Genomic DNA, 18,866 nt, shown 5'->3' with positions numbered 1-18,866 from the left:
AATAATGCTGTATAATAGACTGTATTTATATTGTTCACATGTGAATAATGCTGTATAATAGACTGTATTTAAAATTATTCACATGTGAATAATGCTGAATAATAGACTGTATTTATATTATTCATTATTCACATGTGAATAATGCTGTATAATAGACTGTATTTATATTATTCACTTGTGAATAATGCTGTATAATAGACTGCATTTATATTATTCACATGTGAATAATGCTGTATAATAGACTGTATTTATATTATTCACATGTGAATAATGCGGTAAAATAGACTGTATTTATATTATTCTCATGTGAATAATGCTGTATAATAGACTGTATTTATATTATTCACTTGTGAATAATGCTGTATAATAGACTGTATTTATATTATTCTCATGTGAATAATGCTGTATAATAGACTGTATTTATATTATTCACATGTGAATAATGCTGTATAATAGACTGCATTTGTATTATTCACATGTGAATAATGCGGTATAATAGACTGTATTTATATTATTCTCATGTGAATAATGCTGTATAATAGACTGTATTTATATTGTTCACATGTGAATAATGCTGTATAATAGACTGTATTTAAAATTATTCACATGTGAATAATGCTGAATAATAGACTGTATTTATATTATTCATTATTCACATGTGAATAATGCTGTATAATAGACTGTATTTATATTATTCACTTGTGAATAATGCTGTATAATAGACTGCATTTATATTATTCACATGTGAATAATGCTGTATAATAGACTGTATATATTATTCACATGTGAATAATGCGGTAAAATAGACTGTATTTATGTTATTCTCATGTGAATAATGATGTATAATAGACTGTATTTATATTGTTCACATGTGAATAATGCTGTATAATAGACTGTATTTAAAATTATTCACATGTGAATAATGCTGAATAATAGACTGTATTTATATTATTCACATGTGAATAATGCTGTATAATAGACTGTATTTATATTATTCACATGTGAATAATGCGGTATAATAGACTGTATTTATATTATTCTCATGTGAATAATGCTGTATAATAGACTGTATTTATATTATTCACATGTGAATAATGCTGTATAATAGACTGTATTTAAAATTATTCACATGTGAATAATGCTGAATAATAGACTGTATTCATATTATTCACATGTGAATAATGCTGTATAATAGACTGTATTTATTCTATTTACATGTTAATAATGCTGTATAATAGACTGTATTTATATTATTCGCATGTGAATAATGCTGTATAATAGACTGCATTTATATTATTCACATGTGAATAATGCTGTATAATAGACTATTTATATTATTCACATGTGAATAATGCTGTATAATAGACTGCATTTATATTATTCACATTTGTATAATGCTGTATAATAGACTGTATTTATATTATTCACATGTGAATAATGCTGTATAATAGATTGTATTTATATTACTCACATGTAATATAAATACAAAGTGTTTATTGTCTATTGTGAGCGAACTATGGTGCAGAATTTCCCCCAGGGATCAACAAAGTACTTTCTATTCTATTCTATTATATTTAGTTCTACTAAAACACGGAGGGCGGGCTCATCTAGCTAAGCGATATTACGTCATGAAAAGCCGCAACTTCAACGTTTGAGCGAGATGATCGATTTTTCTCACGTTTTGGTGTTCTCCGGCAAGCTCTCGGGACACATGACATCCTTAAAAGTCTGCTTTTGCATCGTGGATAATAATAAGACACTCGTATGATGAGCTTTTAAAGCGAGCGTGTGTGTTATGTCGAGGCTGCCTCCACGAGTGTGGCATCAGGATGACGCTGATGCTCGGTGTCGGGTCCTGTGTCTCATGCTGTCCTCTGCCTTCATGTCACACTCTTCTCTTCCCGGCCTTTGCTGGCTGCATCTGGATGATGTGCAGACAGGAAAGCACAGAGATGTGTTTTTAATGTGTGTGTGTGTGTGTGTGTGTGTGTGTGTGTGTGTGTGTGTGTGTGTGTGTGTCACATGTGCAGCCGAGCTAACTGGAGCAGGGGCTGCGTCGTGAGTACACGCTTGACGGCCCGCCTGCAGCCTCGTCATACACCATAATCTGCCCAACAGAGGCCCATCTGAGCCAGTAACGCCTTTAGCGATGATGTGTTAGGTTAGTTCGTCATTAGCACGTCTTCATCAACACTAACACAAAATAAAAATCAGAGCCCAAGAAGATCGGATAAAGGAAGCATTAAATGTAGGCTTCAAAGCTCCTCCTGAGTAATTATGTTCTTTTTATCCTTAAACCACCAGGTTCTCACTGCAAAAAGTCAGTGTTCAAAAACAAGGAAAAAAAATACAAAAATGAGGGGTATTTTATTTGAACTAAGCAAAATTATCTGCCAATAGAACAAGAAAATTTGGCTTGTCAAAACTTTCCAAAACAAGTAAAATTAGCTAACTTCAATGAACTCAAAAATACCTTAAAATAAGTATATTCTCACTAATAACAAGTGCACTTTTCTCGGTAGAAAAAAAAAGACCTTTTTGCTCAATATGTTGAAAAATTTTCTTAAATGAAGTAAATGCTAGTGCCATTATCTTGACATCAGGAATATTTAAGGTGTTTTTATCCTTCTTTGTGGGGACATTGTTGATGGTCATGTCATGTTCGGATGTACATTGTGGACGGCGTCTTCGCTCCACAGTAAGTCTTTGCTGTCGTCCAGCATTCTGCATTGCAAAAAGTCAGTGTTCAAAAACAAGAAAAAAAAAATACAAAAATGAGGGGTGTTTTATTTGAGCTAAGCAAAATTATCTGCCAATAGAACAAGAAAATTGTCAAGACTTTCCAAAACAAGTCAAATTAGCTAACCTCAATGAACTCAAAAATACCTTAAAATAAGTATATTCTCACTAATAACAAGTGCACTTTTCTTGGTAGAAAAAAAAGAGACCCTTTTGCTCAATATGTTGAAAAATATTCTTAAATGAAGTAAATGCTAGTGCCATTATCTTGACATCAGGAATATTTAAGGTGTTTTTATCCTTTTTTGTGGGGACATTGTTGATTGTCATGTCATGTTCGGATGTACATTGTGGACGCTCCAGTCTTTTGCTCCACAGCAAGTCTTTGCTGTCGTCCAGCATTCTGCATTGCAAAAAGTCAGTGTTCAAAAACAAGAAAAAAAAAATACAAAAATGAGGGGTGTTTTATTTGAGCTAAGCAAAATTATCTGCCAATAGAACAAGAAAATTTGGCTTGTCAAGACTTTCCAAAACAAGTAAAATTAGCTAACTTCAATGAACTCAAAAATACCTTAAAATAAGTATATTCTCACTAATAACAAGTGCACTTTTCTTGGTAGAAAAAAAAAAGACCTTTTTGCTCAATATGTTGAAAAATATTCTTAAATGAAGTAAATGCTAGTGCCATTATCTTGACATCAGGAATATTTAAGGTGTTTTTATCCTTCTTTGTGGGGACATTGTTGATTGTCATGTCATGTTCGGATGTACATTGTGGACGGCGTCTTTGCTCCACAGTAAGTCTTTGCTGTCGTCCAGCATTCTGCATTGCAAAAAGTCAGTGTTCAAAAACAAGAAAAAAAAAATACAAAAATGAGGGGTGTTTTATTTGAGCTAAGCAAAATTATCTGCCAATAGAACAAGAAAATTTGGCTTGTCAAGACTTTCCAAAACAAGTAAAATTAGCTAACTTCAATGAACCCAAAAATACCTTAAAATAAGTATATTCTCACTAATAACAAGTGCACTTTTCTTGGTAGAAAAAAAAAAAGCCTTTTTGCTCAATATGTTGAAAAATATTCTTAAATGAAGTAAATGCTAGTGCCATGATATCGACATAATGATATGCGCTCTGCATTACATTTCTTGAAACCAGCAAACTTATACTAAAAAGTAGTTTATTGTTCTTAATGGAAAGGCAACAAGGCAAGCGTTTGTTACTCTCGGGGTCTCCTAGCCGCTCAGGCAAATCATATGGTCTAAAAATGCATTTTTCCATCGATAACATGACATTATCGCACCAAGTGCGTGCTCATTTAGTGCGCATATATACAGCCCGGCCCCCGGCCAAAATGTTTGTAATTGTAATTTTGAGGAATTTATCTGAATGTGCATGAACTATTTCTGTTCAAAATAGTTAGAAATGTTAAATGTTTAAATATTAACTGTCAGTTTACTGTACTGTGCCAACTGTACTACTATATGAGTACGTATTTTCTATTGTTTCATTGAAAATAAAACAGCAAAGTCCATTTGGCTGTCATCTGTTTTAATTATGAGACACAATTGTGTCAAAGACATTATTTTTTTATTTCATGCTTGATATAAGAAATTATTACTTTAAAAAAGTAGTTTTATACTTGTGAGTGTTGATGACACAGCTTTGCAACAGTTGATATTCTAGTTTCAAGCATGTTTTACTCAATATAGCTCATCAAATCTCAGCAACAAGCTGTAATATCTTACTGAGATCATTTAGGAGCAAAACCCTTAAAACAAGTAAAACACTCTAACTTAAAATCTGCTTAGTGAGAAGAATTATCTTTTCAGACAGAAAATAAGCAAATATCACCCTTATTTGAGATATTTCATCTTACTTAGATTTCAGTTTTTGCAGTGCTCTCCATCCTGCATGGAGAGACTGAGGGTTGACTTATCTATATTTCTTCCAATAATGCTCTCTTTCTCACCAAGCTCCTTGTTGACGGCCTTGTCTGTTCTAGTCTTGTGCAGATCTACAATTTTGCCCCTAAAATGTCCTTTGACAGCTTCTTTGGTCTTTCCCGTGATGGTGTAGAGCAGGGGTCACCAACGCGGTGCCCGCGGGCACCAGGTATCCCGTAAGGACCAGATGAGTAGCCCGCTGGCCTGTTCTAAAAATAGCTCAAATAGCAGCACTTACCAGTGAGCTGCCTCTATTTTTTAAATTGTATTTATTTACTAGCAAGCTGGTCTCGCTTTGCTCGACATTTTTAATTCTAAGAGAGACAAAACTCAAATAGAATTTGAAAATCCAAGAAAATATTTGAAAGACTTGGTCTTCACTTGTTTAAATAAATGCATACATTTTTTTTTACTTTGCTTCTTATAACTTTCAGAAAGACAATTTTAGAGAAAAAATACAACCTTAATGATTTTAGGATTTTTAAACACATATACATTTTTTACCTTTTAAATTCCTTCCTCTTCTTTCCTGACAATTTAAATCAATGTTCAAGTAAATGTATTTTTTTATTGTAAAGAATAATAAATACATTTTGATTTCATTCTTCATTTTAGCTTCTGTTTTTTCGACGAAGAATATTTGTGAAATATTTCTTCAAACTAATTATGATTAAAATTCAAAAAAAAATATTCTGGCAAATCTAGAAAATTTGTAAAATCAAATTTAAATCTTATTTCAAAGTCTTTTTAATTTATTTTAAAAATTTTGTTCTGGAAAATCTAGAAGAAATAAGGATTTGTCTTTGTTAGAAATATAGCTTGGTCCAATTTTTTATATATTCTAACAAAGTGCAGATTGGATCAAAATCAAAATTCTAAAATTAATCTTGATCAGGAAAAATTACTAAAAAAATCAAAATTCTAAAATTAATCTTGATCAGGAAAAATTACTAATGATGTTCCATAAATTCTTTTTTTAATTTTTTCAAAAAGATTCGAATTAGCTAGTTTTTCTCTTCTTTTTTTCGGTTGAATCTTGAATTTTATAGAGTCGAAATTGAAGATAAATTATGTTTCAAAATTTAATTGTCATTTTTTTCGTGTTTTCTCCTCTTTTAAACCGTTCAATTAAGTGTAAATATCATTAATTATTAATAATAACAGAGTTAAAGGTAAATTGAGCAATTTGGCTATTTCTGGCAATTTATTGAAGTGTGTATCAAACTGGTAGCCCTTCGCATTAATCACTACCCAAGAAGTAGCTCTTGCTTTCAAAAAGGTTGGTGACCCCTGGTGTAGAGGTTTCAATGGAAGTGTCTTTTATCCACATAAAGTACAAAACCCGAAACCAGTGAAGTTGGCACGTTGTGTGAATCGTAAATAAAAAAAATTCAACTTATATTCAGTTGTATAGACTGCAAAGACAAAACATTTAATGTTCCAACTGAGAATTTTTTTATTTTTATTTGCAAATAACCATTAATTTAGAATTTAATGGCAGCAACACTTTGCAAAAAAGTTGTCACAAGGGCATTTTTACCACTGTGTTACATGGCCTTTCCTTTTAACAACACTCAGTAAATGTTTGGGAACTGAGGAGACCAATTTTTTGAAGCTTTTGAAGCCCATACCATCACAGATGCTGGCTTTTGAACTTTGCGCCTATAACAGTCCGGATAGTTATTTTCCTCTACGACGTCCACAGTTTCCAAAAACATTATGATATGTGGACTCGTCAGACCACAGAACACTTTTCCACTTTGCATCAGTCCATCTTAGATGAGCTCGGGCCCAGCGAAGCCGGCGGCATTTCTGGGTGTTGTTGATAAATGGCTTTCGCTTTACATAGTAGAGTTCTAACTTGCACTTACAGATGTAGCGACGACCTGTAGTTACTGACAGTGTTTTTTTTAAGTGTTCCTGAGCCCATGTGGGGATATCCTTTACACATTGATGTCGTTTTTTGATGCAGTACCGCCTGAGGGATCGAAGGTCTGTAATATCATCGCTTACGTGCAGTGATTTCTCCAGATTCTCTGAACTTTTTGATGATATTACGGACCATAGATGGTGAAATCCCTAATGATTATTATTATTAAAGGAGTGGCTCCACACTGTGTATGGACCTACACAGTTAGCTGCTAGCTGCCTGTGTCAACCGGGGGAGCAAAAATAAATATAGTATCAGTATTTTGTGATTGGCTATGAACGGCATTGGCCAATCACATATTTTTTCACGGAAATCGTCCGATTGATGGCTGCATCTCTCGTTGATAGTCCATCAAATATTTACTTTATTCAATCAAATACAATTCCATCTATAACATGCTGAACTACATTAGATATACTAGTTTTGTACTGTAGTTATATGACAGAAAAAGTGTGATAAATTGGCATTTATTGGTCCATATGACCTTTTTCTGGTCAATGTATGTGCATCATATTCAACATGTGATAGGATGATGCACCAGTGACTCAGCTTCAGCTGTTACAAGTGTGTGTGTGTGTGTGTGTGTGTGTGTGTGTGTGTGTGTGTGTGTGTGTGTGTGTGTGTGTGTGTGTGTGTGTGTGTGTGTGTGTGTGTGTGTGTGTGTGTGTGTGTGTGTGTGTGTGTGTGTGTGTGTGTGTGTGTGTGTGTGTGTGTGGGCGTGTGGGCGTGTGTGTTTCTGTTTCTGTAAGCCAGCTGTCAGTCATGTCCAAGTCTTTGTTTGCAACCTACAAAATAACACAATTTCAATCTTTCTGAACATCTTGACGGCAGGAAAAAACCAAACCATTTTTTAAAGAATACGGCAAAAGCTACAATTAAATAGTCCAGCTAAATAATCACTTCATTAAAGTCGTGTTTTTTTCTTCCCTATATTCAAACACAGTGTTACTGTTCAAACTGTGTGTAATGTTACAGTGGTGAAAAATATGAAATATACCTGTTATATTAAAATGATGCCTTGATTTTAATGAATACTTGGGCCTACTACGCTACTGTATTTTAATGTTGGTCGTTATTGTGGTTCTTGGAGAGCCAAGTTCTGTTTTTTTGAGAACCTCTGCTCTAGTCAACTAGTGTGTGGTCTACAAACGCAAAAAACTGCTGGGGTATCTTATTAGCACCACCTTTTAAAACATTGACATCAGCTGTGCAGCTGTGGCTGTAGGCAACCTCCTGATGTTTTTAAAGGACTGTGGAAGCCTCTTGCTTCAGGGTTCTTTGGACCACCAGTTACCGACATGACAGCAGCGTGCATGATTCGATACAAATATATATTTTTCAATAAAAGTCTTTTGTCTTGCTTTTCAGCCATCGGGTTGTCAGTCTTCTCCCTCTCGCTCGAGCACATGAATGGTTTCTCCCAGAGTGTCGTCTGTCTTGTTCTCGCCCTCGCTCTTATTCGTGCCCGTGTGTCACCAACCGCCATCACCAACAACAACAACAACCCTTTCTCATTCCCGACTGCTGCCTTTAACAGAGCGACAGGTGATCAGACAAACACCTGCCGCTGATCTCGAAGCCAGTCCTGGCACACCCTGTTTCACCGCAGGCCACGCCCCCCCCCCCCCCCCCCCCCACAAGGACCTTTACCATCCAGCTGACCTTCATTTGACCAACAAGTTCTCGATATGCACGTATTGCTGTCAGTCATTTCCAATAATATCAATCAGTTTTTGAACAACTATGACAAGTAGTTGGAGCGTCCCCTTTATTTATGTTGCCAGAATGGATATGCCGCCTCCTTTTGGTGTGATTTTTATCGGCAGGATTAGAGACAAATTTACACGCGTGATTGAAAGAATTTAAGACTATACATTTGATCACGTCATTGCATGTTTTTGTTGCTCTGCTCCATGATTACTTAAGACTTGATTTTTGCAAATTAGAAGCTGATTACCTATGTTTTTTCTCGTTTTTTAACACGTGTTGGGCCAGATTTTGCAGTTCTGGTAGCGTGTAATAACACAAAATGTGCATAATAGGTAGAAAAGTCCCAAACATATTTGGCAATCAAGGCATGATTGTAACAATTTGTGTTATTAATGTGCTAAGCTTGTAAACAGGAAGGTTACATTACAATAGCGCGTACAAATATGCATGAAAACTATCCTACAGACATCACACATGGGACAGTTTAGTAAGTATGAATAGTTTTAGTTACATTGTAAAAGTTACAAACGTTGCTGGGAGTCATGAATTAAGAATCCAGACGCATAGTTGAGGAAACGGGATAAACTTCTGGTTCAAGGCACCAAACAGGAAGTACATTTTCAACCCGCAGCAACTGCAGTGAGCAAACCTATCCAAAAGATGGCGCCGTAGCACACACAATAACGCACCTTTTCAGTCTCTGTCGGCGTTGAAATGTTTTCTCTGTTTTCTCTCGTTTTTAACGCAGGTGTTGGGCCAGATTCAGCATTTTTGGTAGCGTGAAATAACACAAAATGTGCATAATAGGTAGAAAAATCACAGGTTACATTAACAAACATCTCTGACAGTCAAGGCATGATTGTAACAATTTGTGTTATTAATGTGCTAAGCTAGTAAACAGGAAGGTTACATTACAATAGCGCAGGGGTCACCAACGCGGTGCCCGCGGGCACCAGGTAGCCCGTAAGGACCAGATGAGTAGCCCGCTGGCCTGTTCTAAAAATAGCTCAAATAGCAGCACTTACCAGTGAGCTGCCTCTATTTTTTAAATGTTATTTATTTACTAGCAAGCTGGTCTCGCTTTGCTCGACATTTTTAATTCTAAGAGAGACAAAACTCAAATAGAATTTGAAAATCCAAGAAAATATTTTAAAGACTTGGTCTTCACTTGTTTAAATAAATGCATACATTTTTTTACTTTGCTTCCTATAACTTTCAGAAAGACAATTTTAGAGAAAAAATACAACCTTAATGATTTTAGGATTTTTAAACACATATACCTTTTTTACCTTTTAAATTCCTTCCTCTTCTTTCCTGACAATTTAAATCAATGTTCAAGTAAATTTATTTTTTTATTGTAAAGAATAATAAATACATTTTGATTTCATTCTTCATTTTAGCTTCTGTTTTTTCGACGAAGAATATTTGTGAAATATTTCTTCAAACTTATTATGATTAAAATTTAAAAAAAATATTCTGGCAAATCTAGAAAATTTGTAGAATCAAATTTAAATCTTATTTCAAAGTCTTTTTAATTTATTTAAAAAATTTTGTTCTGGAAAATCTAGAATAAATAAGGATTTGTCTTTGTTAGAAATATAGCTTGGTCCAATTTTTTATATATTCTAACAAAGTGCAGATTGGATTTTAACCTATTTAAAACATGTCATCAAAATTCTAAAATTAATCTTAATCAGGAAAAATTACTAATGATGTTCCATAAATTTTTTTTTTTAATTTTTTCAAAAAGATTCGAATTAGCTAGATTTTCTCTTCTTTTTTTCGGTTGAATCTTGAATTTTATAGAGTCGAAATTGAAGATAAATTATGTTTCAAAATGTAATTGTCATTTTTTTCGTGTTTTCTCCTCTTTTAAACCGTTCTTGCCAAGGGACATGTAAGCAAATATTAACATTGCTGTATGTATACTTTTGACCCAGCACATTTGCTCACATTTTCAGTAGAGCCATAATAAATTCATTAAAAGAAGCAAACTTCATGAATGTTTTTTGTGACCAACAAGTATGTGCTCCAATCACTACATCACAAAAAAATAAGAGTTGTAGAAATGATTGGAAACTCAAGACAGCCATAAAATTATGTTCTTTACAAGTGTATGTAAACTTTTGATCGCAACTGTCAGGTTCAAACACTGATGACATTTATTAAACAGGACAAGAAGCAAAGAATCAAACAGACAGAATTAAATTTGGCTCAATTTGAGGAGAAAGGTCTGGTCTGTACTCTTGTACAGTCTCCAGCACACTCTGGCGAAAGATTGTACGCCTCCTCCTTTATTTGGACTTTCCCTGACCACATGGCAACAGCTGCTTCCAAAGGGACGTGGGTCGTAAACAGCTTTGCCTTTGGTTACAGAACAGTTAAAAAAAAAAAAAGGTCGTAAACACTTCACAGAAAAGGTCGTAAAACAGTTCAAAGAAAGGTTCGTAAAAGACTTTAAAAAAGTGGGGTCTGGAACTTGGGCAAATCCTGCCTTCTCTCCGCTTTGTAGTCCTTGGGTTAAAACAATATCTTTCTGTTGATTACAATACATGAAAGAAAATAGAACACCTTCATGTTGCTTCCCCCCCTACAAAGTGGAGTTTTACAAGCCTTCTTGATAGATTCAAATACATGTTTTTGCTTCTCACTGGGAACTCATTGAAACACAAAGTTTTTGTGATAGCTTAGATAAAATTATTCTAACAGCAACTGTATAAGCCAGCTACGTAGGCTACTCGCTAACGAAGCACTGCTTTGTCTCCACAGTTCTTTCCTGGTCTAGCTGGCCAATGCCGGCCCCGTCGTGGACGTCTGGCGGCGGTCACAGCAGTAATCGCGTGAGAGCGGTGCCCGCCGCCTAGCCCATGATGCCGTCATCCACACGGAAAGGCGTGCCAAAGGACCCCGAGCTGGCCGAGCTCTTCTTCAAGGATGACCCCGAGGAAGTCTTCTGCGACCTGCACGAGATCGGACATGGCAGCTTCGGGGCCGTCTACTTTGTACGTGTGTTTTTTTCTCCCCTCGTTTATTATTGTGTAAAAAGTAAGTGTTCAAAAACAAGAAAAAAATAAATAAAAATGAGGGGTATTTTATTTGAACTAAGCAAAATTATCTGCCAATAGAACAAGAACATTTGGCTTGTCAAGACTTTCCAAAACAAGTAAAATTAGCTAACCTCAATGAACCCATAAATACCTTAAAATAAGTATATTCTCACTAATAACAAGTGCACTTTTCTTGGTAGAGAAAAAAATTTGACCTTTTTGCTCAATATGTTGAAAAATATTCTTAAATGAAGTAAATGCTAGTGCCATTATCTTGACATAATGATATGCGCTCGGCATTACATTTCTTGAAACCAGCAAACTTATACTAAAAACTCATTTATTGTTCTTAAAGGCCTACTGAAAGCCACTACTACCGACCACGCAGTCTGATAGTTTATATATCAATGATGAAATCTTAACATTGCAACACATGCCAATACGGCTGGGTTAACTTATAAAGTGCAATTTTAAATTTCCCGGGAAATATCCGGCTGAAACGTCGCGGTATGATGACGTATGCGCGTGACGTAGTCAGTTAAACGGAAGTTATGGTACCCCGTAGAATCCTATACAAAAAGCTCTGTTTTCATTTCATAATTCCACAGTATTCTGGACATCTTTTGCAATTTGTTTAATGAACAATGAAGGCTGCAAAGAAGAAAGTTGTAGGTGGGATCGGTGTATTAGCAGCGGACTACAGTAACACAACCGGAGGACTTTGTTGGAGAGCAGACGTGCTAGCCGGCGACCTCACCTTGACTTCCTACGTCTCCGGGCCGCCAAACGCATCGGGTGAAGTCCTTTGTCCTTCCGTCGATCGCTGGAAAGCAGGTGAGCACGGGTGTTGATGAGCAGATGAAGGCTGGCTGGCGTAGGTGGAGAGCTAATGTTTTTAGCATAGCTCTGTGAGGTCCGGTTGCTAAGTAGGCTTCAATGGCGTCGTTAGCACAGCATTGTTAACCTTCGCCAGGCTGGAAAGCATTAACCGTGTATTTACATGTCCACGGTTTAATAGTATTGTTGATTTTCTATCTATCCTTCCAGTCAGGGGTTTATTTTTTTTGTTTCTATATGCAGTTAAAGCACGATGCTATCACGTTAGCTCGTAGCTAAAGCGTTTCGCCGATGTATTGTCGTGGAGATAAAAGGCACTGAATGTCCATTTTGCGTTCTCGACTCTCATTTTCAAGAGGATATAGTATCCGAGGTGGTTTAAAATACAAATCTGTGATCTACAATACAAAAAGGAGAGAGTGTGGAATCCAATGAGGCAGCTTGTACCTAAGTTACGGTCAAAGCGAAAAAAGATACGTCCTGCACTGCACTCTAGTCCTTCACTCTCACGTTCCTCATCCACGAATCTTTCATCCTCGCTCAAATTAATGGGGTAATGGTCCGAATAGCTCTAGCTGCGTTGAAAACAATAGGAAAATATGAGGGAGTGAACAACTGACAACGTCACGCTACTTCCGGTACAGGCAAGGTTTTTTTTTATCAGAGACCAAAAGTTGCGAACTTTATCGACGTTGTTCTCTACTAAATCCTTTCAGCAAAAATATGGCAATATCGCAAAATGATCAAGTATGACACATAGAATGGATCTGCTATCCCCGTTTAAATAAAAAAATGTCATTTCAATAGGCCTTTAATGGAAATGCAACAAGGCAAGCGCTTGTTACTCTCGGGGTCTCCTAGCCGCTCAGGCAAATCATATGGTCTAAAAATGCATTTTTCCATCGACAACATGACATCATCGCGCCAAGCGCGTGCTCTTTCAGTCAATTAGTGCGCATATATACAGCCCCGCACCCGGCCATATTGTTTTTAATTGTAATTTTGAATAATTTATCTGAATGTGCATGAACTATTTCTGTTCAAAATTGTTAGAAATGTTAAATGTTTAAATATTAACTGTCAGTTTACTGTACTGTGCCAACTGTACTACTATATGAGTACGTATTTTCTATTGTTTCATTGAAAATAAAACAGCAAAGATGAGACACAATTGTGTCAAAGGCATGATTTTTTTATTTCATGCTTGAAGTAAGAAATTATTACTTTAAAAAAGTAGTTTTATACTTGTGAGTGTTGATGACACAACAGTTGATATTCTAGTTTCAAGCATGTTTTACTCAATATAGGTCATCAAATCTCAGCAACAAGCTGTAATATCTTACTGAGATCATTTAGGAGCAAAACACTTAAAACAAGTAAAACATTCTCACATAAAATCTGCTTAGTGAGAAGAATTATCTTATCAGACAGAAAATAAGCAAATATCACCCTTATTTGAGATATTTCATCTTACTTAGATTTCAGTTTTTGCAGTGTACTCGTCTTTGTGTTCGCATTTAATACATTTTGTCCTCTGGGATTTCAATAAAAGTCAGCAGCAAATCTAGTGCAGTAGGTCATATAGAGGATCTTTGGCGTGTGGAAACTTAGTGCTTCTGTTTTATTCATCATGCATTATTTGAACTATTCCTATGTTGAATCCTACCGTGCGTTATAAACACTTCAGTGCTTAGCATTCTGAAAAAGTTGAACTGATATTTCCAGAAAGACACACTGCAAAAACTGAAATCTAAGTAAGATGAAATATCCCAAATAAGGGTGATATTTGCTTATTTTCTGTCTGATAAGATAATTCTTCTCACTAAGCAGATTTTATGTTAGTGTTTTACTTGTTTTAAGGGTTTTGGTCCCGCCCTAAACAGCAGGCCCAGCCGACCTGTCTGACAAGCCTGTAAATGTGTTGGTCATGTATGATGTCTTTTTGTCATTTTTGTTTGTGATGTATAATGTCTAGAGATGTCCGATAATATCGGCCTACCGATATTATCGGCCGATATATGCGTTAAAATGTAATATCGGAAATTATCGGTATCGTTTTTTTTATTATCGGTATCGTTTATTTTTTTTTATTTTTTATTTTTTATTAAATCAACATAAAAAACACAAGATACACTTACAATTAGTGCACCAACCCAAAAAACCTCCCTCCCCCATTTACACTCATTCACACAAAAGGGTTGTTTCTTTCTGTTATTAATATTCTGGTTCCTACATTATATATCAATACAGTCTGCAAGGGATACAGTCCGTAAGCACACATGATTGTGCGTGCTGCTGGTCCACTAATAGTACTAACCTTTAACAGTTAATTTTACTCATTTTCATTCATTACTAGTTTCTATGTAACTGTTTTTATATTGTTGTACTTTCTTTTTTATTCAAGAAAATGTTTTTAATTTATTTATCTTATTTTACTAATTTTTTTAAAAAGTACCTTATCTTCACCATACCTGGTTGTCCAAATTAGGCATAATAATGTGTTAATTCCACGACTGCATATATCGGTTGATATCGGTATCGGTTGATATTGGTATTGGTAATTAAAGAGTTGGACAATATCGGAATATCGGATATCGGCAAAAAGCCATTATCGGACATCCCTAGTAATGTCTATTGTTTAAATGTACGGCAGTGAAAATGAATTTCCCCAACGGGGACCAATACATCTAAATCTAAATCTAATCTAATCTAAATGATCTCCGTATGATATTACAGCTTGTTGCTGAGATTTGATGACCTACATTGAGTAAAACATGCTTGAAACTAGAATATCAACGGTTGCAAAGCTGTGTCATCAACACTCACAAGTATAAAACTACTTTTTTAAAGTAATCATTTCTTACTTCAAGCATGAAAAAAAAATGGACTTTGATGTTTTATTTTCATTGAAACAGTAGAAAATACGTACTCATATAGTACACTTGTTATTAGTGAGAATATACTTATTTTAAGGTATTTTTGGGTTCATTGAGGTTAGCTAATTTTACTTGTTTTGGAAAGTCTTGACAAGCCAAATGTTCTTGTTCTATTGGCAGATAATGTTGCTTAGTTCAAATAAAATAACCCTCATTTTTGGCATTTGTTTCCCTTGTTTCTGAACACTGACTTTTTGCAGTGCAGTAGAAGGATGAACAGAATGAAGGCACTGTTAGCCGCATGCATAGTTGATGTACATTACAGGGGAACATACCTTGTGAAGTGTTGAATCAATTAGCCTCTCGTAAATATTGATCGGGCTCCTCGGCCCTGACAATTAGCTCGAGTGAACTTCCGTGTCGTGGCGCTACGCCACTCGTCTTTCGCCGCTCTCAGCGCACACTACACATCCGACAGACGATCGCTGCAGCGGGGAAAAGTCAAATGGAAATATTTGCAGTCGCTGTAACGCCATGAAATATTCACATTTGACACGCAGCAACGATACACTTACAGTCGCGGGATTACACGCTAACAAGTACAACACTTTGTAATGCTAGGTTCACACCAACGGTGCTTTGACGGCGCTTTAAAGCGGCATGCAAAGCGGCGTTATAGCGTAACAAAGCCTGATTAAAGCGTGAGGGTCCTAATGGATGGTGGGAAAACTTGTAGTGAAGCGGGACATGCGGCAAGTTCGCCAAAATTTTTTAAACGGTTTAAAAAAATTCTGCGCTCTGTCAAGAATGGAATAAAGCGCCAAGAGCGTATCAAAGCGTGACAAAGCCTGACAAAGCTCAGCAAAACTTGACTAAAAGCGTAGGAAAGCTTAACAGATCTTGGTTCAAAGCGCGGACCCCTACAAATAGGAAGTGACTGTGATATTGACTAGTGACATTGAAACTTTTATGTAATACCAACACAGGATTACAAATCCATTCTCTTTTGCATCATTGCCTTTTTTATACGATGATCATTGTTTCTGTACTTCTGCTGTTTGATGTTGCAGTTTGACATTACTGTCTATAATTATTCTGTATGAAAATGTTAATAATAATCAGAATATGTTACGTTTAATAAAAGAAATGCCTTTAATTAATTTCAACTAGCATAAGAAATGAAAGATAGATATTTATTAAGATGACAAAAATAAAAGAAATGAAGATATAAAACATAATATAATGGGAAAAAAAAGAGAAATGGAAAAAATAAATGAATATAAAAAATGGGTGGATAAAACAAATGCCTTTTAATATTTTCAACTAGCATGAAAGATAGATATTTATTAAGATGACAAAAATAAAAGAAATGAAGATATAAAACATAATATAACGAGAGAAAAAAGAGAAATTGAACAAATAAATGAATTTAAAAAATGGGTGGATAAAACAAATGCCTTTTAATATTTTCAACTAGCATGAAAGATAGATATTTATTAAGATGACAAAAATAAAAGAAATGAAGATATAAAACATAATATAACAAGAAAAAAAAGAGAAATTGAAAAAATAAATGAATATAAAAAATGGGGGGATAAAACAAATGCCTTTTAATATTTTCAACTAGCATGAAAGATAGATATTTATTAAGATGACAACAATAAAAGAAATGAAGATATAAAACATAATATAACGAGAAAAAAAAGAGAAATTGAAAAAATAAATGAATATAAAAAATGGGTGGATAAAACAAATGCCCTTTAATATTTTCAACTAGCATGAAAGATAGATATTTATTAAGATGACAAAAATAAAAGAAATTAAGATATAAAACATAATATAATGAAAAAAAAAGAGAAATTGAAAAAATAAATGAATATAAAAAATGGGTGAATAAAACAAATGCCTTTTAATATTTTCAACTAGCATGAAAGATAGATATTTATTAAGATGACAAAAATAAAAGAAATGAAGATATAAAACATAATATAACGAGAAAAAAAAGAGAAATTGAAAAAATAAATGAATATAAAAAATGGGTGGATAAAACAAATGCCTTTTAATATTTTCAACTAGCATGAAAGATAGATATTTATTAAGATGACAAAAATAAAAAATTAAGATATAAAACATAATATAACGGGAAAAAAAGAGAAATTGAAAAAATAAATAAATATAAAAAATGTGTGGAAAAACAGTATACTGAGTTTTTCACATTTTTTTCTTATTTTTGTTGTAACAATGCACAACAGAGCTTGATAATCGTGTCAGAGCCTGATTTAAAGCGTCAGGATCGCATCAAAGCGTAATAAAGTTCAATAAAGTGTAATAAAACGTATCAAAACGTGATTTAAAGCGTATCAAAGAGGGATCAAAGCGTGAGGAACGGTAAGAAAGCGGCAACTAATTCGTATCAGAGTGTATCAAAGCATAACATTACTTCAGAGATCGGGATATCCGTGGAAAAATTGACAAAAATGACGGCGCTTTGCTCGCCGTTTGAAAGCGCGGCAAGCGCCGTTGGTGTGGACCAGGCATTAAGGACAGAGGAAGACGCAAACACGTTTTTTTTCTGTAAAATTCATTTTTAAATGTTTGTAGTTTTTAAAATATGTTGGTTTTTTTTGAAGACCCACTGCAAAAACACTAGTCAGAGATCCTCTATAGCAGGGGTGTCAAAGTCCAGGCCCGTGGTCCCGCCAATGAATTATCTATGGATGATATTTGATTAGTATTAGAACCGGCCCGCAGGCCACAGCCGCCTGCGGCTGTTTTGCACGCACCAATACTCCCATCAGTGTTGGCGCGAGGAATTTAAAAAAAATCAAGTCATAAAAATGGGGTCCCATAGTAAATTTTTGGGGTCCCACTTTTTTGTAAGTGTTTTGAAAACAAATGATAAATGTATGCATTGTCCTGTTGTATCTCACATTCTATATTGTGTTTTCGAAAAAGGTTGTCATAAATGTTACTTAATTCATTAAAAAAAAGATCCTCTATATCAGTGGTACCAATCGACCGATTGGTACCGGGCCGCACAAGAAATTTAAAAAAATAAATAAATAAATAATTTTAAAATTTTTTTTTATTTTTTTTAATTAAATCAACATAAAAAACACAATATATACATTATATATCAATATAGATCAATACAGTCTGCAGGGATACAGTCCGTAAGCACACACGGTTGTATTTCTTTATGGAAAAAAAATATATATATATATATATATATTTTAAAGGAAGTACCTGTTCTGTACGGCAAAAAAAAATCTGGTCAAAGATCCTCTATAAGACATGATTGTTCTGCTGTTTTTAAGGACCTATTGCAAAAACATTCATCAAAGATCCTCTATATCAGTGGTCCCCAACATTTTTGTAGCTGCGGACGCTTGAAAATGTGTCCCACGGACCGGGGGGGGGGTCATAAAGAAATACAATCATGTGTATTGATCTATATCAGGGGTCACCAACGCGGTGCCCGCGGGCACCAGGTAGCCCGTAAGGACCAGATGAGTAGCCCGCTGGCTTGTTCTAAAAATAGCTCAAATAGCAGCACTTACCAGTGAGCTGCCTCTATTTTTTAAATTGTATTTATTTACTAACAAGCTGGTCTCGCTTTGCTCTACATTTTTAATTCTAAGAGAGACAAAACTCAAATAGAATTTGAAAATCCAAGAAAATATTTTAAAGACTTGGTCTTCACTTGTTTAAATAAATGCATACATTTTTTTACTTTGCTTCTTATAACTTTCAGAAAGACAATTTTAGAGAAAAAATACAACC

At 34.8% G+C, this 18,866-nt stretch overlaps 1 protein-coding gene across 1 annotated transcript in view; it reads left to right on the top strand.

The window, feature by feature from the left end:
• LOC133632082 (serine/threonine-protein kinase TAO3-like) overlaps positions 1–18,866 on the top strand; it is a 186,425-nt gene that overhangs the window by 85,339 nt on the left and 82,220 nt on the right. Inside the window, exon 3 of the mRNA XM_062024319.1 lies at positions 11,093–11,325. Within this exon, the coding sequence (XP_061880303.1) occupies positions 11,191–11,325 (135 nt within the window). The 5' untranslated portion in view covers positions 11,093–11,190. The remainder of the gene's footprint in view (positions 1–11,092; positions 11,326–18,866) is intronic.

Source organism: Entelurus aequoreus, linkage group LG17 (assembly GCF_033978785.1).
Source record: "Entelurus aequoreus isolate RoL-2023_Sb linkage group LG17, RoL_Eaeq_v1.1, whole genome shotgun sequence".
NCBI classification, from domain to species: Eukaryota; Metazoa; Chordata; class Actinopteri; order Syngnathiformes; family Syngnathidae; genus Entelurus; species Entelurus aequoreus.
This window is presented reverse-complemented; position numbering and strand designations above follow the sequence as displayed.